At 37.4% G+C, this 19,212-nt stretch overlaps 1 protein-coding gene across 2 annotated transcripts; it reads right to left on the bottom strand.

The window, feature by feature from the left end:
• Window positions 1–2,426: 2,426 nt before the first annotated feature.
• On the bottom strand, window positions 2,427–12,288 carry LOC126818557 (uncharacterized). Of its 2 annotated transcripts, XM_050546012.2 has the most exons (3): window positions 11,914–12,288; window positions 11,296–11,501; window positions 2,427–4,381 (listed from the first exon to the last, which is right to left on the bottom strand). In XM_050546012.2, exon 3 carries the CDS (start codon window positions 3,813–3,815, stop codon window positions 2,784–2,786), a length of 1,032 nt encoding a protein of 343 aa, XP_050401969.1. In that variant the 5' UTR covers window positions 3,816–4,381; window positions 11,296–11,501; window positions 11,914–12,288; the 3' UTR covers window positions 2,427–2,783. The 2 variants fall into 2 exon arrangements, with proteins under 2 accessions (XP_050401969.1, XP_055956155.1); XM_056100180.1 differs by having other exon boundaries at window positions 11,296–12,288.
• Between the last annotated feature and the right edge of the window lie 6,924 nt (window positions 12,289–19,212).

The following is a 19,212-nucleotide window of genomic DNA, read 5'->3' as shown; positions in this document are numbered from 1 at the left end:
GTTGATAATTTACAAAATATTGAAATGTTTATGTGCCCTTGGTGTAAACCGGAGAACTAACCGCGAACTAAAACTCGTCGAACTGATGTGGATTTATCAATCTTCGTTGAAATGAAGTACATTAATTAATGGAAGCAACGAGTCTCATAAGGCTATCTGATCTTTAGTCCGAACACTAAAACTTCATAATGACAATATGAGCAGATAAACCTTTAATTAAAATACAAATTAATAATCACAACATGCTGCTGATAAACCATTAATTACAATATAAATTAATAAAGACAACATGGAGCTGATAAACCATTAATTACAATAAAAATTGATAAACGAAGTATATAATACTAACAATGTACACTAAAAACTATAAACGGTACTGATTAATTAAAAAAAAAATTTGTAAATAAATACTTATATAATGGGACTGATAAACCCTTAATGAAAAATTAATAAAGACAATAAAGTGCTGAGAAAACGTTAAAGATACCTTCCCGCGTAGAAACTGGTTGATTTTATGATATATTAGGACTAAAACATAATTATTCAAACTAATTTTATGGACTAAAACATATTCAAATTAATCTATCAACATTTTGCTTAAAGTTTTTGTCAAAACATTGTATTCGCGAGGAAATACCCAAGCTATAAAAATCTATTAAAAGAAGTTATGTTTGTGCCAGGTGACTTGGCTGCGCCGGTACCTAGCAGCGGGTGTGAAGTCGGGGGGGGGGGGGGGGTCACAAGACGATATCTATTTATCATAAACATCGAAGCCTAATTAAATTATCGGATTATCCACTGCCCACGTCTTTGCCGTGGTTTTTATCTGTTATACGTTTAAGCCCCTCACCTTTACCTCACCATTAACGCTTACAGATTGGCGCGCAACCCTTGACGTCACTCGAACAGACATCCCTAATCTTCCTGTATGCGCTCCTTGGGTGTTTTTCAAGGGAATATAGTATTCTTCTAGTAAGACTGGATGTTTCTTCTTTCCATATCTTAATGGCAAGACCAATTATTAATGACAATTAACATAATGCTGATAAACACTTAATGACAAATTAATAATTGCAAGATTGTGCTGATAAACGGTTACCGACAATAAAATTTAATAATGGCAACATGGAGCTAATAAAACATTAAAACATTAATTACAATACAAAATACAAATTGAAACATGGAGCTGATGAACCACTAATGACAACATGGCGCTAATAACCGAAAGCATGATCACGTGATTATAATTAATTTTAATGAGAAATTGGTACTGATAAACGAATTGTAATATAATACTAACTATGTAGACTATAAACGGTACTAATTAATAACAACACAATGATGGCCAAATGTTATAATCCGGTTATAAGCGTAATAAAATTAAATGAAATGGGGTTTATTTCTCCATCGGCCAAATCACTGGGCACCACAGCCCCCGCTTGCAGTGATGTTCTTATACATTCTGAAATTGTCAGTTGCAATCGTTTAACTATAATATAGGCAGTGATAATGTTTTGTAAACTTTGAAATAAAGTGATGGTTTTCTATAATATGACACACAGCCTGGTGGCAATTCTAATTATTACCCACTAGCAGAATACTCGGCTTCGCTCGGGGTCTAAATTCACACTGGGCCCAAATTTGATGGGCTAAAACATTCGCGGGGTCATCCTGATTGATACCACATGTGTGGGGTGGAGCATGGCGAAGAAACGTGATGGGCGAACACACACACACACACACCCACACAATATCATCAGAGGGTGGTAGTGGATCATCCTCTTGATCATCATCAATCATCCAGGTTTGTGAAGATGAGGGAATTGCCTTGATCTCTCTCCGTTTAGCTTGTGTGGGTGGTAGTGGATCATAATCATCAATCATCCAGGTTTGTGAAGATGGAGGAATGGCCTTGATCCCTCTCCGTTTAGCTGGTGTGGGTGGTAGTGGATCATCTTTTTCATCATGATCAATCACACTAGTTTGTGAAGATGGAGGAATGGGCTTGATCGCTCTCCGTTTAGCTTGTGTGGGTGGTAGTGGATCATCTTTTTCATCATGATCAATCACACTAGTTTGTGAAGATGGAGGAATGGGCTTGATCGCTCTCCGTTTAGCTTGTGTGGGTGGTAGTGGATCATCTTCTTCATCATGATCAATCACACTAGTTTGTGAAGATGAGGGAATTGCCTTGATCTCTCTCCGTTTAGCTTGTGTGGGTGGTAATGGATCATAATCATCAATCATCCAGGTTTGTGAAGATGGCGAAATTGGTTTGACCTCTGTCGGTTTAGCTTGTGATGGTGGTAGTGGATCATCATCATCAAGGTTTGTGAAGATGGCGGAATGGGCTTGATTGCTCTCTGTTTAGCTTGTGAGGGTGGTAGTGGATCATCCTCTTCATCATCATCATCAATCATCCAGGTTTGTGAAGATGAGGGAATGGCCTTGATCCCTCTCCGTTTAGCTTGTGTGGGTGGTAGTGGATCATCTTCTTCATCATGATCAATCACACTAGTTTGTGAAGATGGAGGAATGGGCTTGATCGCTCTCCGTTTAGCTTGTGTGGGTGGTAGTGGATCATCTTCTTCATCATGATTAATCACACTAGTTTGTGAAGATGAGGGAATTGCCTTGATCTCTCTCCGTTTAGCTTGTGTGGGTGGTAGTGGATCATAATCATCAATCATCCAGGTTTGTGAAGATGGAGGAATGGCCTTGATCCCTCTCCGTTTAGCTTGTGAGGGTGATTCCTCATCATCAATCAACCTGGTTTGTGAAGATTAGGAAATGGCCTTGATCGCTCTCGGTTTAGCTTGTGTGGGTGGAAGTGGATCATCCTCTTCACCATGATCAATCATCCAGGTTTGTGAAGATGAGGGAATGGCCTTGATCCCTCTCCGTTTAGCTTGTGTGGGTTGTAGTGGATTATCTTCTTCATCATGATCAATCATGCTAGTTTGTGAAGATGGAGGAATTGGTTTGACCTCTGTCGGTTTAGCTTGTGATGGTGGTAGTGGATCATCATCATCAATCATCCAGGTATGTGAAGATGGAGGAATGCGCTTGATCACTCTCCGTTTAGCTTGTGATGGTGGTAGTGGATCATCATCAATCATCCAGGTTTGTGAAGATGAGGGAATGGCCTTGATCTCTCTTCGTTTAGCTTGTGTGGGTGGTAGTGGATCATCTTCTTCATCATGATCAATCACACTAGTTTGTGAAGATGGAGGAATTGGTTTGACCTCTCTCCCTCTAGCTTGTGTGAGTGGTAGTGGATCATCTTCTTCATCATTATCAATCCACCAGGTTTGTGAAGATGAGGGAATGGCCTTGACCTCTCTCCGTTTAGCTTGTGTGGGTGGTGGTGGATCATCTTCTTCATCATGATCAACCACACTAGTTTGTGAAGATGGAGGAATTGGTTTGACCTCTGTCGGTTTAGCTTGTGATGGTGGTAGTGGATCATCATCATCAATCATCCAGGTTTGTGAAGATGGAGGAATGGGTTTGACCTCTGTCGGTTTAGCTTGTGAAGGTGGTAGTGGATCATCATCATCAATCATCCAGGTTTGTGAAGATGGAGGAATGGGTTTGACCTCTGTCGGTTTAGCTTGTGAAGGTGGTAGTGGATCATCATCATCAATCATCCAGGTTTGTGAAGATGGAGGAATGGGTTTGACCTCTGTCGGTTTAGCTTGTGAAGGTGGTAGTGGATCATCATCATCAATCATCCAGGTTTGTGAAGATGGAGGAATGGGTTTGACCTCTGTCGGTTTAGCTTGTGAAGGTGGTAGTGATTCCTCATCATCCATCAACCTGGTTTGTCAAGATGGACGAATGGTCTTTATCTCTCTCCGATTAGATTGAGAGGGTGGTAGTAGATCATCCTCTTCATCATCATCAGCAATCATTCTGGTTTGGGAAGATGGAGGAATTGGTTTGACCTCTGTTGGTTTAACTTGTGAGGATGGTAGTGGATCATCATCATAAGTCATCCTGGTTTGTGACGATGGATGAATGGGCTCTTGTGAGGGTGGTAGTGGATCATCATCAATCACACTAGTTTGTGATGATGGGGAAATGGGCTTGATCTCTGTCACTTTAGTTTGTGATGATGGTAGTGGATCATCATCATCAATCATCCTGGTTTGTGAAGATGGAGGAATGGGCTTGATCTCTCTCTCTTCAGCTTGTGGGGGTGGTAGTGAATCATCATCATCATCTGTTGCAAATAATTTATTGTAAGGCTTGCATTCAATTTTCTGAACCAATTCATCTAGATAGTCTTGGCTGTTGAAATCCTTTATTTCGATTAAACTAACATCACTGGTGAATTTTACTAACAGATGTCTTAGTCTGTTAGTTTTCTTCAGTTTTTCTGAAAATAAACAGAATTTACCACTAAGTAAGTGGAGAGGTAGAAACTCCAGCTCTACTTTGTATCACTAAAATGCTGCGATTTCCTATGAAATTTTGACTTGTAATATACATGTCATGTCAATTTTGAAATACCTTTGCAAATTTGAACTCCCTATAGGCTACCGTTACTGTGACATAGTGACTATCAACTACCGGTAATTTATTTGTATGTCCCATCCCAGATAATTATCTTTCATCCAAATGAAATATGGTAACACTAACAAGAGGAACAAGACAGATCATCCGTAAAAAAAATTTATTTATTTTTTTTTAAATTTGAGATCAGGATTATCATTAAAAAATCTCACATGATTATACATGTACAAGAAGTCAAGAAATTGATCAAGAATATTTTTCTAAATTAACTATTGTGTCTCATTTAAAGAGAAAAACGCCTCAATTAGTTTATTGCAACTGATTTGTCTGTCTTGTTCCTTTTTAAATATTGAAAGACATGCCAAATACTTTTTGGCATATTGAAAAGGTAAACAGAACAAACCAAAACAAATATAAAATAAAGAAAACAAGCCAACAGTGAGGCAGATGTCCCCCGCCGAAATCCCAAAATAAATAGATGACACATTAATTAATTGCACATTGATCTTTTTATAAAGCATCGAGTAACCAAACTGCTTATCTATACTTTGTCTAAGCATAAAATGCTCATGATTGAACTTATTCAAGGTTTTGATGTAGTGAAACTATACACCAAGTTTCATCACTCTCCCTCAATTAGAATCAAAGTTATCGTGTCCCAAAGCATCGACCAATAATATTGCTTAGCTCTGTTTAGTGGAAAATGTTAATCAGTGAACTCATTCAAGACATTCACTAAATAAACATCTACACAAAATTTGAACATTCTACCTCAATTAAAAGCAGAGTTGTTATGTTCCAAAGTCTTGAACCAGTCAAATTGCTTATCATTACTTAGCCTCAGCAGAAAATTTGCATCGAACATAGTCAAGGTATTGATGTAATGAAACTATACACAAAGTTTCACCTCTCTCACTCAATTAGAATCAAAGTTATCGAGCTTCAAAGTCTTGAAAAATCAAATTGCTTATCTTTGCTTACCCTTAGTGGAAAATGCTCTTCACTGAACTCTGTCAAGGCATTCACCTAATAAACACCTACACGAAGTTTCAACATTCTACCACAATTAGAAGTGGAGTTATTGTGTTCCAAAGTCTCGACCACTCAGATTGAAGTCTCTACTGAGCCTAAGCAGAAATTGCTCACCATCGAACTTAGTCAAGGTATTGATGTTATGAATCTATATACCAAGTTTCACCTCTCTCTATCAATTAGGATGAAAGTTATCGAGCTCCAAAGTCTGGATCAAATTGCTTATCACTCTGCTTACCCCAAGCAGAAAATGCTCATTATCGAACTTAGTAAAGGTATTGATCTTATGAAACTATACACCAAGTTTCATTACTCTCACTTAATTGGAATCAAAGTTATCGTGTCCCAAAGCCTCAACCAATCAAATTGCTTATCTCTGCTTACCCTAAGCAGAAAATGCTCATCACCGAATTTTGTCAAGGCATGCACCTAATAAACACCTACACGAAGTTTGAACATTCTACCACAATTAGAAGGGGAGTTATTGTGTTCCAAAGTCTCAACCAATCAGATTGAAGTCTCTACTTACCCAAGCAGAAAATGCTCATCACCAAACTCAGTCAAGGCATGCACCTAATGAATACCTACACTCAATTAGTTATTGTGTCCCAAAAAGTGTGACGGACAGACAGACTGACGGACAGACCCATTTCTTCAAAAGGTGGGGGACAATTAAATCAAATTGGGGGATTCAATTATAATTTGAAATTAAAACGCAGGTTCTCAACATCAAACAGGCAAAAGATTCGGTGAATGCAAATGCATTCAGAACAGACGTTTTTTTTTTAATTAATAATACCTTCACCCTTTCTGATATATTCTGAAAATTCTCTCTCAGAAAGATCATTAATCCTTTTTATCTTCGAGGCACTTGTAACATGAATACTGTGAAAAATTATATGTGATATATATGTAGAGCAGAATGAAACCAGCGGCTGCCAGGCAGGATACGCCCACATTTTCGAGAGATGGATAGAGAACAAGCTAACAAGAAAGTGATTTTTCCTACTATCAAGGGCTATAATTCAGGAAATTACAATTCAATATGCGCGAATATCGAAAGGAACTGAGATCTTTGTGTTATAAACTTACATTTCAAGTTTCAACAAAATCAGATAAAAATTGCGACCTCTATAGGGTCCACAACCTTGATATACCATATTTTTACGCTATTTGAGAACGAACGGTGGCCATTTTGTCTGTCAATTTTGGGTTGATTTTCACGAAATTCGAATTCAGTCGTCCTTAGGGTGCAACAGTGATATAATAGTACAGTTTTTTAAATTGGATACAAATTATGACCTCTATAGGGTCCATAAGCTAAAAACGCGATTTTTCGTACAATCAGGGGCTATAATTCAGGAAGTTACGGTCCGATATGCGCGAATATCAATAGGAAATGAGATCTTTGGGTTATAAACTTACATTTCAAGTTTCAACAAAATCGGATAAAAAATTGTGACGTCTATAGGGTCCACGACCTTGATATACCATATTTTTACGCTATTTGAGAAAGAACGGCGGCCATTTTGTCCGACAAAATTGGGCCGATTTTCACAAAATCCGAACTCCGCCATCCTTAGGGGGTAACGGTGATATAATAATACGATTTTTTAAATCAGATAAAAATTATGACCTCTCTATAGGGTCCACAAGCTAAAAACGCGATTTTTCGTACAATCAGGGCCATATTTCAGGAAGTTACGGTCTGATATGTGGAATATCGAAAGGAACCGAGATCTTTGGGTTGTAAACTTACATTTCAAGTTTCAACAAAATCGGATAAAAATTGTGACCTCTATAGGATCCACAACCTTGATATACCATATTTTTACGCTATTTGGGAACGAACGGCGGCCATTTTGTCTGTCAATTTTGGGCTGATTTTCACAGAATTCAAATTCAGCCGTCTTTAGGGTGTAACGGTGATATAATAATATTTTTTTTAAATCGGATAAAAATTATGACCTCTAGAGGGTTCACAAGCTAAAAACGCGATTTTTCGTAAAATCAGGGGCCATAATTCGGGAAGTTACGGTCCGATATATGGGAATATCGAAAGGAACCAAGATCTTTGGGTATAAACTTACATTTCGAGTTTCAACAAAACCGGATAAAAATTGTGACCTCTATGGGGTCCACAACCTTGATATACCATATTTTTACGCTATTTGAGTACGGACGGCGGCCATTTTGTCTGTCAATTTTGAGCCGATTGTCACGAAATTTGACCTCATCTGTCCTTAGGATGTAACGGTGATATAATAATATTTTATTTAAATCGGATAAAAATTATGACCTCTATAGGGTCCACAAGCTAAAAACGCGATTTTTCGTACAATCAGGGGCCATTATTCAGGAAGTTATGCGCGAATATCGAAAGGAACCGAAATCTTTGGGTTATAAACTTACATTTCAAGTTTCAACAAAATCAGATAAATATTGTGACCTATAGGGTCCACAACCTTGATATACCATATTTTTACGCTATTTGGGAACGAGCGGCGGCCATTTTGTCTGTCAATTTTGGGCCGATTTTCACGAAATTTGAACTCAGTCGTCCTTAGGGTGTAACGGTGATATAATAATACGTTTTTTTAAATCAGATAAAAATTATGACTTCTATAGGGTCCACAAGCTAAAAACGCGATTTTTCGTACAATCAGGGGCCATTATTCAGGAAGTTATGGTCCGATATGCGCGAATATTGAAAGGAACCGAAATCTTTGGGTTATAAACTTACATTTTAAGTTTCAACAAAATCGGATAAAAATTGTGACCTCTATAGGGTCCACAACCTTGATATACCATATTCTTACGCTATTTGAGAACGAACGGCGGCCATTCTGTCTGCCAATTTTGGGTCGATTTTCACGAAATTCGAACTCAGTCATCCTTAGGGAGTAACGGTGATATAATAATGTGGGTTTTTAAATCGGATAAAAATTATGACTTCTATAGGGTCAACAAGCTAAAAACGTGATTTTTCGTACAATCAGGAGCCATTATTCAGGAAGTTATGGTACGCTATGCGCGAATATCGACAGGAACCGAAATCTTTGGGTTATAAACTTACATTTCAAGTTTCAACAAAATCGGATAAAAATTGTGACCTCTATAGGGTCCACAACCTTGATATACCATATTTTTTACGCTTTTTGGGAACAAACGGCGGTCATTTTGTCAGTCAATTTTGGGTCGATTTTCCCGAAATTCGAACTCAGTCGTCCTTAGGGTGTAATGGTGATATAATAATACAGGTTTTTAAATCGGATAAAAATTATGACTTCTATAGGGTCCACAAGCTAAAAACGTGATTTTTCGTACAATCAGGGGCCATAATTCAGGAAGTTATGGTCCGATATGTGCGAATAGCGAAAGGAACCAAGATCTTTGGGTTATAAACTTACATTTCAAGTTTCAACAAAATCGGATAAAACTTGTGACCTCTATAGGGTCCACAAGCTAAAAACGTGATTCTTCGTACAAACAGGGGCCATAATCCATGAAGTATCGAACAGATACATGGCAATATCAAAAGCAGCTGAGATCTTTTGGAGATAAACCTACATTTCAAGTTTCGTCAAAATCGGATAAGAATTATGAGCTCAAGAGTGTCCATAAACAAATTGTGAACGGACGTCCAGACGTCCGGACGGACAGGGGCGACGGCATAATACGTCCGCATGAAAATGTGGGCGTATAAAAAGCAAAATTTAAACAGGCCTAACATAAGTCAGAGTCAGAACCATTACTTATTATTATGATTCACAGTGGCTTCATTTTCCTGGGGGATCGTGGTGGCTAAGTGGGTGAGGTGCTGGCTCGCTAGCCTGGAGGTCAAGTGTTCGATCCCTGCATTGGCCGAGAAAGGTCATCCAGATTTTCCGACATGGTTTCCCCTTGTCAGTGATGCAGGACGGAGGGCCTGACAAGGACAGCTGTCTAGTCATTCGGATGAGACGGAAAACCGAGGTCCCGTGTACACATTGGCGTGCACGTAAAAGATCCCTTGACAGTTGGAATTCAATATAAGAGTAGGCCGTAGTGCCGCTGTCCGGGCAAAATTTCTCTCATAGCACACTGTATGGTGTATGCCCGTCTTCATTAGCCCAGTTCGGAGCAAAACAGTAGGACGTTAAACCCCATTTCATTTCATTTTTCCTGATTTTCTAACTCAAAAATGGGCTGACCAAAATAAGCATTTACTGTGCACAATCTTGAAGTATTGTACGACGTCCTTAGATAATATCTACTTAAAAATCAAAAAATGCTAATGACCGCAGATAATATATGGTAGACACACGTTATAGCTATAACTTGTACAAAAATCGCAACATTTGGAATAATGCTCATATCTTTCTCAATTTTATTCCAAATGTCACGATTTTTGTACATGTTATAGCTATTACGTGTGTCTACCATATATTATTTGCAGTCAGTAACATTTTTTGCTTTTTTAAAGATGCATTATGTAAGATTTAGATAAAGAGTTGGTCGTTCTCGCTATAATAGTTTAAAAATAGATACATGTAATACAAAATGAATATATTTCAGTCAAATTACTTTATTCTGAGCGAAGATATGAATGTTTGAAGTTTTGACAAGACCGATTCCTATGTCATTAGCCTTGTTTCAGTCCAACAATCAATAGGACCGCAGGGCAAAAGAAGCCACTAATCCCACATATCTAAGGGTTTGCCTGTGCCATCATACAATGGAAAGGTGACAGGTGTGCCTGCAAAGTGATGACAGACATACATGAGTGACGGGTTCACAGCAATTTTAAGGCTCAGGCAAAATTCACCAGTGAATTAATAGACCTACTCCAGAATGACGTCACAATGGGTTTTTCCAAATGGAAATTCACGTGACGGGGTACAATCAGTAACGTTCGCCAATGTTATTAAACATGTACTACGGCCACTTTCAAGTTTAGACTAACGTAAATTAGTAACTATGCCGACGATGTAGGCTAGACACTGGGTAAAACAATGCGGGTGTCACCATAATGACCTTTCTGTAATTTCGATAAAACGGCACCATTATGTTTGTTCAGATGTAAATAGACTATTTTTAAAGCATCAGCACTTTTGTTATTAAATCGCAAAAATTTAGGTAAATTCACAGGTCCAATTTTTTGCCTACAATAAACATAACTGAAGCAGGATCATTATTTGCACCTTTTATTTTTTGAGGGTGGTGTATGATTTTCTGGATGCTGCACATAACTGTTGTGTTTTATGTTTATTGTGTAATTCCTATTGGAATAAGTTGGCTATGCCCCCGTGGGATCAGATACTATATTTATTTCTGTTTTTTAATCGTTTTTCAATTACGACTAATTCTGGATATTTTTATTTGTTTAAATGTGCGAGACAAAAATGCTGATGCTTTAAAAATAGTCTAACTTTGAACAAACAGAATGGTGTAGTTGTATCAAAATTACAGAAAGGTCATTATGAGGACGCCCGCGTTGTGTTAACCGGTGTCTACATCGTTCAATGTTAATTGACGACTTCAGAAACGGAAGGAAAGTAACACCGATCTCACATAATCTTTACGTTTATATCTGCTATCACTGTTGCAAGTTTCGCAAGAATATCGTTTAGTCGGCTTAGTTACTAATTTACGTTAGGCTAAACTTGAAAGTGGCCGTATTATAATAACAACCCATTTGACGTCATTCCGGATTACGTCTATTGCAATATATCTAGGCCTAGCATCAAACTTTTTCATACTTACATTTCTTCCTCATCAAAAAATGACACAGTATGAGTAATAGATTTCTCTTTCTCTGATTCAGATACCCAGCCAGGCCACCATATCCCATCACAATTTACTAATACTTTATCATTCACATGAAACTTATCCATCACTAGTCTGGTTAGTTGCCTTGGCTTCAAATGGTTCAGTTTTCTGGTTGATCTGAGCTGATCTGCATAAAAACTCTGAGCAAAATAATCATAAGGTACACACAGTGAATATATGTTGAGACATAAGCAAAAAGATTCGCATAATCATCATCCAACAATAGAATGCACAAGTCACAAATGACGGAAATGACACTTTGTAAAGAAAACAAAATTAACATGTAAGGTTTCATTGTACTGATCATCCAAATATAGGCTCTAAATTAGCCTAGACAAAATGCTAATGACTGACTAGATTGACACGCGAGATGGAGGAATGGCAAACTGTTCTATCCACGGAACCATCATGACCATGACACAAAGTCCAATGTGGAAAAATCGGACTCAAGAGGACTTCAATGCTCATAAGCTGAATCGGAAATGACTATATCAATAGCTAAAATATGATAAAAGACATCTTGTAGGAATAAAACAGTAATAATTTTCTTACATGTACTCAGAAAAATGTCTGTGTGAGTTCTTCTCAAATGACAGTGAGAAATTCAGGTGAGGATATGAACGTAAATGAAAACCGGGTGTGTGAGCAATTCGGGTAGTCCTGCACATCCAGATATATATTTCCCTTACAGGGCCAATGTACAGAATGTCTTGATATTCTAGACAAAATGATTGGATAAGGGAAGTTACTCCAAATAAAACTTGGCTAGCATGGGAATGTGTGTAAAATGTTAAGTGCATGTGCACATATATATGATATGAGTGCAGCCTCGTGAGGATAAATCTATGACCACCAAAAACATTCTCCTAAGGGGTTGTTAGGCATTATGATCAGGTCTTCACTATGAGGAAATCCTCTCTCAGAATTCTTTACTCTTAGGGGTCTGTTCAGCACACACTTTTTCTCACATGGGATGGCTCGTCAGCCCACCCAATCATCATCATACACACACGCACACACACAATATCATCATCATACACACATACAATATCATCATCATACACACATACAATATCATCAGCATACACACACACAATATCATCATCATACACACACACACACACCCACACACACACACACATCTTTGATCTTTTATAGATTACTGAATTAGTTCGTATCTGGTCTCGTCTCGTGACTTTTTTGAGTATATCTAATTCTTCTCCTCATCATCATCATTTAATTCCGTCATCTTCGCCTCATCGTCATCATTATCATATTCATCATCTAGTTCCGTCATCATTATTATCACCATCATATTCATCATGTATTCCCACCATCATTATCATCACGTATTTCCGTCATCTTCACCTCATCATTATCATCATCGTTTTTCTTCTTTCCCACCATCATTAGCCCAGTCGGAGCGGAACAGTAGGCCGATATACCTCATTTCATTTCTTTTTCGTCTTCTGATGTTGTTGATGCCCTCAATTCGTCTTGGTCTTCTTTAAAAATTTCTTTTAATTTCTTTTTATTTATTAGATAGTATTCATAGTTATAAATATAATTATCACTTATATCCACGATACCATGATGCACCTGAACCTTTCTCCTCCCTATGGCACACTAGAATAACACACATCCAGTTTCATCAATATAATTATCACGGAAATAGCTTTGCGGTATGCAATCAACGAGAAGGATTTGAGATTTTAGCTTTGAGTGAATGCCCAACTGTTCAACCCTTTTTTTTTACATCAAGTCCAATATGTTGCCTAATAATTCTGACACAATTGTCCTTCAAAGATAAATTGAAACAGAACAAAATTAATGGTGGAAACAATTTCTGCTGCCTGTGCCCCGCTTCGATAAAGTAATTGTCTAAGATTATGCCGCGCTTCACCATCTAACATATCCAACGTTAGATCATTGTAGTAATTAGTTGCAGTGGACTTTAACTTTTGAAGGCAACAATTTTCTGCAACTAACAACCGTATTACGCAAATTGTTTTATGGGGTTTAGAATCTGTAGGAAATAATAAAGCTCTCTGAATCAGCGTGTTACCATTGGTCCCTGGTAAATTTATCAATGTGTGACCACCTTGAATTATAAACAGTCTAAGGCATTTTCTTCCGCAACCAACATCAATAAATTGTAAGGCTGTTAGATAATGTATCTTTGACAGCCTGACAGGGTTATTAGATAGCGTTGTTATTAGATAGACCGGAAGTTATATCACTTATGAAGCATGATATCGGATGTTAGAAAAACATATATAATATCATAAATTATTAACTGTAGATTAAGGTCAAGTGTTTTTCTTTATTGGCTATATTAATTATTTCAATCAATTTAGTAACTAGTGTGTAAGTCAAAATGTAGAAACTGGCAGAAGTTAATTCTGATGTAGATAACATCGATTAAAGCTGTCATTTGCGTCTTATTTAGCTTAATTAAAGATACATTATGTAAGATTTAGTTAAAGAGCTGGTCTTTCTTGCTATAATAGTTCAAAAATAGTTTATGCAAAATACTTTATTCTGAGCGAAGATATTTGCCTTTGAGGATTTTACAAGATGTGTGCAACGTTTCTAACCACCGTACTGGTTGTTAGAAACTTATAGCCCCGCTTAACCATTTTTTTTAAAATTTAAATGGCTGATCCGTTCTAATCGAACCCATCCGATATAATCAAGACTTGATTATGGTCTTGTCATGTTGATAAATGAATAGTTTATATAACTTTTAAGGCCCGAAGAAAGATCTGAAATAGACAGATTTAGATCTTGTATAATGCCTTTTTAACTAAATCATAAGAATAATTTCTTTCTTTACAATCTTTTTAGATAACATATTAGTTTTATTCCGAAAAGTAATTAAATAATAAACACTGATATGGGATATCCCACCTTTAAATAAACAGTCATACTTTAACAAAATTGCCTGTAAAAGAAAGTAATAGTAGACTTTGGTCATTCCCCGGGATTTGCCGGTTCAACGAAATCTATATTCGTCACTATTTTACTATTCAAAGAAACTCTTTGCTCGATGCATATCAAAGTAGAGTGCATATCTCCGAGAATCAAATTAAAGCTTGTAAAGAAATAAGTTTTGTCAACCAACCCTGTTCTTATAATTAAACACTCGAGGGTGTATTCATACAAAATTGAATTGAAGAAAGTGTATAATGTAGTACTATTAAACTATAAATAGTAATGGTTAATAAGGTAGAGAAATTATAACGGAACGGACGGGTGAAATGGGGCTTCATATTGTGCTGCTCCAGCCGAGCTCCTACCGACTTCAGGCTTTCTTTAACACGCACGTTAAGGTGTATAAAGTTGTGGTGTTGGCCACACCCCAACGACCAGACGCTCTGACCTGCACGGCTGAAAAAGGGGAACAACGCCTGAAAATACCGAATAACTTTCTCAGTCAGGGACATCCAGGTAATTACCTTTCCGTCGACTCCACGATGTTTGTTAATGTCTAAGGTCATTATAAAAAGTGGGAGGAGCTATAAGTCTTTGACGGAACGGTCAATTATATTTGTCACACTGCAAGAATGATGTCATATAATCTAAGTCTGAACTAACACACCCTTTTATATATAGCCGCCGCTAGTTTATCAGAGATCGGTCGACTTGATTTACCAATGCAAAGTCAAGCGAGTCGCACTATGAAAGAGTGAACAGTTCAAGTGGATCGTTATAAACGCACACAATTTGATCAATGCAAGTGTTAATGTAAATTCAAGTAGGTTGTCACATGCTGACAAATGTTATGTAAATGTTTACTCCATTACACATTAAACGGAGAACCGTAAAACATCTTGAACGATGTGCTGCGGTATAGTAACTCAACCATCTGTACTATATTAAACCCCACTTTATTAAAATGCGATATTTACGACTTTAACCGTTTAAATAGTTTATATTATTTAATAGAAATGCGTACCTAAGAATGGCTGTTAGACACAGTAGGGGTTTGGGTTAAAGAAGATCGGAGCCACGGTGGCTAAGACGCTGGCTCGCTAGCCTGGAGGTCGTGTGTTCGATCCCTGCATTGGCTCTGAAAGTTTATCGGGATTTTCCCCTTGTCAGTGGAGCAGCACGGAGGGCATGACCAGGACAGCTGTCTAGTCGTCGTTCGGATGGGACAAAAAGCCAAGGTCCCGAGTATACATTAGCGTACACGTAGAAGATCCCTTGGCAGTTGTACTTCAATATAAGACTAGGCCATAGTGCCGCTTCCCGGCAAAATTTTCCCCATAACACACTGTATAACCTATGTCTATTTTCATTAGCCCAGTACAGGAGCAAAGCAGTAGGACGATAAACCCCTTTTCATTTTCATACATTGTATTATATAATACCCTATATTTTATTACATACATAGCTTAAGGTAACTCACCTTAGTCAAGCGTCCTTGGCTAATTGATTAAAAACCCCTTCTAGTGTAACAGAGAGAGAAATAGGGTTTAACTTCCATCTAATTTTATTATTAAGATTAATTGTATTATACCTTTATATTTCATACAAGTTAGCAATTAAGTATATGATTTAAAATAGTATTTAGATGTTTTATTATTAATATGTAATATATCATTTTAATGAATATGAATGCGTTAAATTTATATGTTTGATTATAGTTATACAGGTTATTTATATTAAAATTGTATAATTTCCGTGTTTTTTATACAGTTATAATAAACTGTAAATAACTTGAACACTTGTTTGTGTGGGTAATTTACCCGCATTTCGACCCCTTCAACATTAGCCTTGTTGGATGTATTTATTTTCAGCAGTCTAATATCTTGTGTAAGTTCCACACAAATGCCCCAACACCTTGCCATACATGTTTTTAAGGGCACCTGTTTCAACACGAGGTAGGCCATGTCGAACAAAACACATGGTAAAAGATGTATTTCAATAATTTACTTGTATATAGGATTTATTAGCAGTGTGGATGCTGGTGGGAGGGGGGGGGGCGAGGGTCCAGGAAATAATTCACGATGTAAGGCAGGCGGCCCTACAGCCAGGAAATAATTCACGATGTAAGGCAGGCGGCCCTACAGCCAGGAAATAATTCACGATGTAAGGCAGGCGACCCTACAGCCAGGAAATAATTCACGATGTAAGGCAGGCGACCCTACAGCCAGGAAATAATTCACGATGTAAGGCAGGCGACCCTACACCACCCCGACCATTTCTCTCTTAACTATATATTTCCACCCATTGCATTTGTAAACAAGGAATGGGTTAACATATTCATATTGGATTATTCCTTGTGACTGGCACAAAGCATGGCAACAACAGCTACCCAGAAGATGAATCTGCTATGGCAATTTTTTTAGAAAAGACATTTTGAATTTCAAATAAATTTGTATATATTTTATTCCTTATGCAGTTGAAACCTGGCAGAAATCTGATCAAAATCGGCTGGAATGGGACTTGTTGACTGTGCCAAACGATACCCGGTCTTTGCAGTGCTTTGTAAATGTTTCAGATCGTTACATTTGTCAAGTAAACTAACGCAATCAGTGTAAGTAGCATAGATGGGTAGGTTGACATTTGAGAGAGAGAGAGAGATGGGGTTTAACGTCCACTCGACACAAACTAGGTCATTTCGGGACTAACATATGGTTTAATTTTATTTCAATAATTCGCTTGCGCATAGGGGTCTTTAGCAGTGGGAGGAAACCGGAGGACCCGGAGAAAACCCACGAGGTTGGACAGGCGACCCTACTCCTTGTCACGTACAACCGGGGATTCGAAACCACGCCAGTTGACTCAATGACAGACTTTATGATACAGCGCGCGCACGCTAACCATTCAGCCATCCAACCCCCCAGGTTGACATTTGACATTACAGAATTCATCTTTAGGTAAGCAAAATAGCAACAACATGCTATGACATTTTTAAAAAGACATATCAGCTATGTAAAAATGTTTTCTGTATTTTGTGGACTAACTTTATATAAATTTTATGCATTATGTAGTTTGAACCAGGCATACCCCTAGTTTACTACCTTTTGCTCATACCATTATTGATTTTGTATTTTTTCCATTTTTGTATTTCCTCCATTTCCTAAATTAACAAATGTGGAGTGGCGTTGTAGTAATACCTGTCATTTTCTAAGTTGATTAAGAACTCGATTTTCTGAGAAAACATGTTGATATTGCAACGTGTAATTTGTAATTTAAATGTTCCCGTGTCGATGAAAATTAATTTGAAAGGTCCTCATGCGGATACGCTGACAAACATTTGATTACCCCAGGTTTTTGTTATGAGCAATATTGTTCATTCAGATTTGCATCTAAATAGGGATTGGGTAACAGGCATAGCCTATATTACCCCCACTCCTTTTACCCTGGTTAATAAGTCACATACCATATTCCTAACATATTCATGTTCCATACATCAGACAGTATTTTTGTGGAACAATAAGCCAAGGATTAAAGACAAAGTATGGATTGGGAATGAAACCGTCCTGTTACAGATCTAATTCCATGCGCACTCCAATAATACCCGGTTAGTACTAAATGATAAGGTCAGCTCAAGTTTTCGTCATAAGTCACAAGATGTAACAGCTAGGGCTAGCGATAATCCAAGCCCTAACCCTAACCCCAATGCTTACCCTAACCCTAACATACAATATCGTCAAAAAGCATGTGGCCTAATCATATTTACATCTCAGCGACCTTGAAAATAATTGAGCTGACCTTAACAAATAGATTTAGCTAATAATACCCACTATGGTGTGTAACAGTGGCTGGAACCGGAAACTGATGGAGTGAAGCTATTTTGAATGCGCGTGACAGTTGAGTATAATCCATGTAAACTGTAGGTTACGGTTATATATACTTATAATACATGTGCATCACCATTTGCGATCGTCTGACCTAGTTTGTGTCGAGTGGACGTTAAGCCCCATTTCTCTCTCTCTTGTGGTGCATGTCCAACGCCCAGAGGCAGAGCCACGCCCATTTTCTTTTTGTATGTCTGTGTGTCGACTACAGGCCACAATTCTTAATCGATCGCCTTGAAAAAATTTCGTATGAATTTCTTATACTCTAAGAATGATCCCTATTGTTTTTGGTGCATGCACGACCCCCTGCGACAGAGCCACACCCATTTCTTGTATTTGTTTGTCACCTACAGGCCGCAATTCTTAACAGATCATTTTGTAACTTTGCATACCTATTCCTTATACCCTAAGGATGCCCCCTATTTTTGGTGATTGCCCAACCCCCAGGGGCAGAGTTTTATATAAATAAACAAATAGAATAACGACAATTAATGTTCATAATCTATTTTTATACAAAATAGTAACTTTTAGGCAAACAATCCAAAAACAATCTTTTAGATAATAATATGTATCTAAGACATTGAAGTGATACTTTTTGGCCAATAGTTTAAAACGAATACATTTTGGTCAAGTACTAATACAGGACATTTAACCTCGTGGATAATACATTTACATATTTTAGTTAAAGTTAAGCATTTGCAAAAAGAAATATAAAAGAGCCGACCACATTTGAACCACTCTATCCAAACAAAGGACAGTTATATTTAAAAATAAAACCCCCAGAGCTGTATCGAATGAATGTATATTATTATATTGTATATTAAGGCTTTATTGGAATTTGCATATTTAAGTATTATAAAAATTCTGTCCTCGTGATTATCAATTATTATTAATTATTCTTAGAAACTTAGATATACACAAAATGACTTGATATTAAACCTAATATATTTACACAACAGGTCTGGTTTATAGTTTATAGTTAGTAAACGTAACTAAATAACTGGTCAGGTTTCTAATAAGTTTATAGTTAGTAAACGTA

The sequence above is a fragment of the Patella vulgata genome, chromosome 1 (genome assembly GCF_932274485.2).
Source record: "Patella vulgata chromosome 1, xgPatVulg1.2, whole genome shotgun sequence".
In the NCBI taxonomy this organism is placed as follows: Eukaryota; Metazoa; Mollusca; class Gastropoda; family Patellidae; genus Patella; species Patella vulgata.
This window is presented reverse-complemented; position numbering and strand designations above follow the sequence as displayed.

Bases quoted from the DNA above. Each gene is read 5' to 3' on its own strand.
- LOC126818557 (XM_056100180.1), bottom strand. From the start codon at position 3,815: ATGGATGATGAGGAATCACTACCACCTTCACAAGCTAAACCGACAGAG.